We start from the raw sequence: 7,214 nt of genomic DNA, 5'->3' as shown, positions 1-7,214 counted from the left end.
TCCCCACAAAGCATGCTTTTCAGGAAGAGCTGTGTGTGAGCTGTTCGGAGTGTGGCCCTGGTTTTCACTGTGAGCAGCTGTGATGAGCCCTTAAACAGCTGGCTGCTCCTGTGCTGCCTCCGCAGACAGCAGAGACCGCAGCCTCACCAGCTGAATGGTTAGGGGTAGGGTTAGGGGGAGGGGGGATAATTAGGGTTTGGGTTAGAGGGGTAAGGGTTAGTTAGGGTTTGGGTTAGAGGGGTAAGGGTTAATTGGGGTTTGGGTTAGGGGGGTGAGGGTTTGTTAGGGCTAGGGTTAAGTGGGTATGGGTTAATTAGGGGTAAGGCTATGAGGGTAAGGCTTGGTTAGAGTTTGGGTTATGGGGGTAAGGGTTAGTTGGGGTTTGGGTTATAGGGGTAAGGGTTAGTTAGGGTTTGGGTTATGGGGGTAAGGGTTAGCTAGGGGTAGGGTTAGGGGGGTAAGCGCTAGTCAAGGTTTGGGTTACGGTAGGGTTAGGGGCGTTAGGTTTCAGCTGCGGTTAGGGTTAGGACGTTTAGGGTTAGGGTTAGACTCGTTCAGCCTAGTGGGGGCTCTTTATCTTGGACAGGCGTTGGCGCTCGGCCCTGTTCTCATGAGCGGTGTGTGGTGTCTATGGCAGGACGGGAGGTTGGCCAACAGCAGGCTGTTCTTATGGTGTGTGAGAGCAGCAGGTGATCTCGTAACCCCAGAGAGGGCCTGACCAGTGCGGTTTGTAATATTCCAACTGCTTCTCAGCTCAAGTGGCACCGCCTGTCTCCCCCCCAGGAGATTTTCAGCACATGACCACAGGCGTCATATCCATTAGTATCCCGGCAACAGCCTCTTGCTTCTCCTCCCACCCCCTTCAGTGTCAAGTAGACCTCTTGCTTGGTCTGCGGGTCATAATAGAGGTTGCAGGTTCCCATAACATCTTCAGGTCTTCCTTCAGCATTTTCAGTGTTCATGTGCGTCAGTGTGGGACTGTGTGTGTGTGTGTGTGTGTGTGAGTGGGGAGGCTCACAGGTGGTAAAAGTGGCATGTGACGGTGTTTACCGGTCTTACTGTTACAAGTGTACCCTGTTTCCCCTGTTGTGTGCTGTGAGGCGGGCTGTTCCACAGTGATGCACGCCTTGCCTTCTTTTATTTAAAAATAAAAATCCCTTTGGAAACGCTGATTTCAATTTTCAGTTCATTTAATTCTATACGTATATTGCTTTTTACAGATAACCGTCAAAGACGCTTTACAGAGTAAAAATGAAAGAAACAAAGCAAAAAGAGAGAAAACACCAGACCTGAACCCGCAAATAGCAAGTGCATGAGGTAAAAACTCCCTGCAGGGAGTAAACCCTCAAACGGTGGCGAGAAAAAACTCCCCAATGGCTATAGAGGTGGAGCCCATCCTCCTGATTTGATTCGCTTACCACTCCTACAGAAAGCACGCTTCACACACACACACCAAGCATCATTTATTATATTGTTTTATTGAAAACAAACAGCCTACTATACTTGCACTATAGAATACAAATTTTATTATTGAAGGGATTGATTTTTAAATTTATTATGCAACCACTTTTTTTGTTATATGAATATATAGCTGCTACAAGCGACTACAAATGAACCTAAAGCGGTTACAAAAATATAAAGCAATTAACAAGCAATATCTCTTGCCTCCACCTGGAGTTCAGTTCAGTTACCCGATAATAAAAATGTCAGCGGTCCTACTCTCCTGCGCAAATTTCGTGTTTGCAATATTTTGTTTTTTTGCCATTAATGCACAATGTAAAATCCTCTTCTAATGACTGTTGAGACATGGCTTAAATCTCTCAGATATACACAACCATTTAATTGGAAGGCCTATTTTGAGTCATTTTTAATAGACCATAGTATAGATTTTAAAGTAATAATCTCTGAAGATTTTCATTAAAATAAATGTCTGTTAAGTCACTATCTATTGCCAAATTAGGTAACACAATGGTGATTGAGCCTATTATATTAATTTATATTATTATTGTAATAATAATTTATGATTAAAGAACTTGTCTGTGGCGACATCACCGGGAAAAAAATCACAAGCGGCGCATAGTTAGTGATGCGTTTTCCATCACCCATCAGTGGTTGGTCCGCCAGAGAGGGTAGGCAGAGCTAACACAACAGGCTCGCTCTTCAACTGACTTGTGTGTGAGCGGCGTACTGTTTTTTCTGGTGTCTTCTAGTGTTACAATAACAGAGAAAGGGGGGGGGGGTGGGTATGGAACCCTAAAGATTTTTGTGTAACATGAGAGGTCATATTTGTTGATGTAGATTTCGTATTACATTTGATGACAATGTAACGTTACTAAATTACATAGCTATTTGCACAGCTAACGATAGCTACCGGACCATGTCAAGAAAGGCAACATTAGTTTAGACAGCGTTGCGCACAGTATCCACCTTTCATATCAGGTAACGTTGCGTTAGCTAGCTAGCTAATTAACACAATCTAATGTCAGCTAACAATTAGAAAAAACGCTAGCTAACGCTACTGACCGGTACCGACCTCGCAAACCGCCTCTCGAATGCAATGCTACCTTGTTGCAACGTTGCAATGTAGCTAACTAAAGGCCAGTTCAGATCAATGATTCGCAACGAGAATGGATGCAACTTGCAAAATTCCAAGACGTGTGAGTTTAAACGTTCTAAAACTGCACTTGGCAATTTGACAAGGTGGGTCTTTTGAGACCCCAGGCAACGGCTTCAGACGCTCTGCAACTAACCAGTTCACACCGCTGCAACATTCTAAAACCGTTTCGTCTCGTTGCGAATCATTGATCTGAACTGGCCTTAACGTTACCGTTATTTACATCGCCATCAAGTTCATCAATATATTATAATGATCGGAATAATGCTGGGGTATAGGTGGAGCTGATTTCTGTGTAAAGATGTCAAGCCGGAGAAAACTAAAAAGAATACGGTAGTATGAATTATCGTTATTTTATTATGCTTCCTCATATGTTCCTTCAGCCTTGATGCCCTTTTTTGATGAAATCTCCTTTGTTTTTGTTTTATTCTTCTTGTTCTGATTGCGAATTTAACACCCAGCTCAGCTTTATCCTCAAACAGTTTAGCTAGCAAAACCAGAAACACCAGGGGTAACATTTTGCAAGGCAGTTGTTTCAAAAATATCACACAGCAATCATTCACGAAAAAGACTGTTTGTTGCGCACGAGGTACATAATTGCACGAGCCACAGCGAATCCCGCGGATTCTTCTCTGCAGTGTAAAGATGTTCATACCAAGCAAAAGGTGGATAAAGAACGTTTGTGGAAATTGATCATCACTAATTCTACCCCAGGTCTGCTACAGCATTTTAACCCGGCTCAGCAGTGTAAAGACAGCTTAAGTTAGCCTAACGTTAGACAATGAATGAGTATGTACATAATGTTACTTTTATAACAACCATTTTTTATTCAGTAAATAGTACATGTTATAGTTGCCGTGGCCCAGGTGCCAACTGACTGACGTCACACAGTTGACACTGGTTGGATCCGGTTGGATCTATGGGAAGTGAGGTCCAAAAACACACCTGCAATTACCGCTTCTCGCCATTGGTACCGCCAAAGAGAACGAAACGGAAATCTTCGAGATTGTAACTTTAAGCTTATCAGTATTAATCTATTAATGGCCACTGGCTATTGATTAAAAGAACTGCACAACATTTGCATCCCTACTGGAACCTATTTCAGAATAATTATGTATTTCATACAATTACACAGTGATCAAAAGAAGAGACAAAAGAGAATAGTGACATTGGCTAAAAGGAGTAGATAAAAATGAACTTAATAAAAATGAATTAAACAAGTAAAGATTTCAAAGGATAATATAATTAATTTGTAAATTTTCATGTATGGAGTCTTCCCCCTTGCCTTCTATACACCTCAGGGCATTATATAACATAACATTCATTATCTAATTAATAAATTGAAATGCATACTGAGAATGAATGCTGGGCAACTTATACACACTATCCATTCTTTCAATGATACCCATGTTATGTACGTATAATTTCTATATATGCGTGTTCACCACACAATTGTTGCATTAGTACTGAAGCTATACAATTACACACATTTGTAATTGTATAATTTATATATTTATATTTATAATTGGTTTTATAATCCACAACATATGCAACTCATTCTCATATTTTGCATAACAATAATATATGTATTCCATTTATTTATAGGCTTTATCACCAATATAATATATTTTTATTTAATATTTTATTATTATATTTTTATATTAACCCCCTTTAGAACCCCAGATACGAACCAAAGAGTAGCAAATTTGTCGTTAAGCTTCTTACTTACCACTAATGAAAAATCAGCATTAAACAGAAACATCACTTTTTCCATTCTTAAAAAGACATTAGACAAAGATCCGTGTACTTTTTGCCTAATCGTTTTGCATTTCAGCATCGGAAATGAAAAAAAAAAAAAAAACAAGAAATTAATGGTTATTCGATATTAGTCTTTAAATCAGAAATTTCAAAACGTAAATCAGATGGTTATTCGTGTTGCTCACTGATTTTGAACATAAAATTACAGAAATTGAAATTGCTGTCGATTTTAAAGTTTGTGGTGTCATGCTCTGATTTCTGTTTTCTCAAGGGAGAAGGGTCCAGGGGCTACGGAGCACCCCAGGGGTCAAATGTAGAAATAAAATCGATGTGGAAATCTGCGGGTGAGGTGGCCACTCACTCACATAGTAATTAATGAGTAAATGGCTGCAGGTATAATTTATGGCCATCCTGCCCATGTTTATATTGGTATATGTTAGTTATCCTTCTCCCTGCCATCGGTAGTAATTCCTTGAGCCTACGTTTCCCATTTCCCTAGCGGGGGGTTACATGTAGATCTGCGACAGAGTTTTTATTCTGTCTTTTCTGCAAAATAAACGGAGAGTCGTTTTCCCTCTTAAACTTCTAAAAGGTGTGGTCTCACCGTCTCGCTACTACCACACGGACATGGATTATTAGCCTGAACTGTACCACAGACGGTTTGTTCATTAGCTATCAAACTAACTGCCCAGGAATTTCACAAGCTAGCGGCCGTCTACGTCAAACGTAGGAATCTTTGCCCAGATTTCCACATCAATGCTTTATCAACATTTGACCCCTGGGGTGCACCGTAGCCTCTGGACCCTTCTCCCTTAAATTGAAAAACGAGAATCAAATCATTTTACACGTGTTGCCGACTGACTTTTAAACAAAATTATAGAAACTGAAATTGCTGTCGATTTAGAGGTTTTTGGCGTTATGTTCCGATTTCCATTTTTTTAAATTTTTTTTTTAAATATATATATACTTTTTTTTGGGCTTTTTCAACTTATTTGATAGAACAGTGAAGAGAGACAGGAAGAATTAGAAGGAGAGAGAGGGAGAGACGTGCAACAAAGATTGGCGGTCGGATTCGACCCGCCAATGTGATTTTTTTTTTTTTTTTTTGCCGTTATGTTCCAATTTCCGTTTTTTTATTTTTTTTATTTTTTTAAATATATATTTTTATCTTCTTTGATAGAAAGTGTAGAGAGACAGGAAGAATTCGTTTTTAGTTATTAATATTTTTAGTTATTAATAAAAATTAATATCGAATAACCACAATTTTTCACAAGAATTTACACCCTTGGAATTGGAATTATACGATTATTAAAATTACTTCTTAAATCGGTAGCTCTCACTTGTAGCTACGAGCCTTAGGGTCTCCCTTAGATCGTTCACCGTTTTTGCTCTATGCTTATTCACTCTTCACTACTGTTTGTAATGCTGACAAGAAAGATACAAATCGATATCCTCTCTCCTTTCTAAGAAAGAAATTGAGAGATACTATGAGTCAAGCTTGACCAACTGCATTTGCTTTTGTGACACTTCACATTGTAGTAAAAGGCTTAATACTGCTACTCCTGTCCGTAATTGTGGGGTTCATACATGTGAGTTTATGCCCATTTTCGTTCCTTGCACAAATTTGCACAATTTGCAAAGTGCGGTCCACAAGGACGATCACGCTTCGGAAGCAAAAGCACAGACGTTAATGGAAACGCGCTCCGAATCCAGAGGCGACGCAAGTTTTTCGAGAACGCCCGCGAACGCGACGACGGGAACGCGTTGCCATTGAAAGATCGGCCTCTTCCGCGTTACAGCCGTGCACGGGTCTTCCCGCTGGCGAGTCAAAACAAGTAGTCTTGCTCGCCGTACAACAACAGCACACTCTTTTGTGTGGCTCCCCCTAGCTGCGTGGAGCACTTTGGTTGTGCCACCTGGTTTCGCCGCCATACTCGCCTGTTGAATTAAAATTTATCTTATTATTATTATTATAATATGTTTTTAGCGGGTTACTGAATTTGCATCGCTTGCAGCACGTTTTCCTTTTACATTCGAAACTTGCGTCATTTCTGGATTTGGAGCGCGTTTCCCTTTACGTCTGCACTTTTGCTTTTGTAGCGTGGTTGTTTTTATGGGCCGCCGAAGGAATGAGACTCCATACACTGGACATTGATTTATATTTCGGGCCTCTAGCACCCGGGAGCACTAGAGGCCCGTGAGGTCGACGATGGCCTTGATGAAGACGGTGTCTTCCCGCAGGTAGGAGCTCTTGCCCGCCAGCTTGGCCAGCGGGCAGAAGAGCGGGCAGCCGCTGGCGATGTTCATCTCGCTGATGGGCCTCTGGAAGGAGGTGGAGCTGACGTCGGGCCGGAAGGCGTCGATGATGTGCTCCCGGTTGTTCTGATCCAGCAGCATCAGCGTAACCTGGCGGGGGGGTGGGGGAGAGAATTTAACACAGGGACACAAGGACAGGGCTTCCAGTTGCTCTTGTCATTTGATTTTCCGTTTCGATGTTCAACTGGGAAAGTCCGCTTTTCTTTCTTCCTTAATTTCTTCCAGTTAAGGATTCTCAATTTGCACGTTTATCGTGGCACCCACTCTGTCTGTCCAGACAGTGCACAGAAGAGAGGATACCTGCTGAGTTCATTAGTGCAGACATGGAGCCTTCACAGAAGTAGCACAGGAACGGGGTGGGTTAGAGCAAGGAGGTGGTTGGTATTGTCGATTGTGACAGTGAAAGACAACCTTTCACAGAGACACAGACAGACAGACGCACTGACACAGACAGACGCTAAGATGGACACAGACAGGCGTACAGACACACTGACGCAGACAGACAGATGCACAGACACAGATACAG

General features: G+C 41.6%; 1 protein-coding gene across 2 annotated transcripts in view; it reads right to left on the bottom strand.

The window, feature by feature from the left end:
* Nucleotides 1-1,459: 1,459 nt before the first annotated feature.
* Nucleotides 1,460-7,214, bottom strand: part of traf2b (Tnf receptor-associated factor 2b) — a 32,646-nt gene continuing 26,891 nt past the window's right edge. For both annotated transcript variants that reach the window (XM_064309243.1, XM_064309244.1), the window contains exon 11: nucleotides 1,460-6,778. In XM_064309243.1, the coding sequence (XP_064165313.1) occupies nucleotides 6,560-6,778 (219 nt within the window). In that variant the 3' untranslated portion in view covers nucleotides 1,460-6,559. The remainder of the gene's footprint in view (nucleotides 6,779-7,214) is intronic.

This window comes from Anguilla rostrata, chromosome 14 (assembly GCF_018555375.3).
Source record: "Anguilla rostrata isolate EN2019 chromosome 14, ASM1855537v3, whole genome shotgun sequence".
Taxonomy (NCBI): Eukaryota; Metazoa; Chordata; class Actinopteri; order Anguilliformes; family Anguillidae; genus Anguilla; species Anguilla rostrata.
The sequence above is the reverse complement of the archived record's forward strand: the minus strand, read 5'-3'. Positions and strand labels throughout refer to the sequence as shown.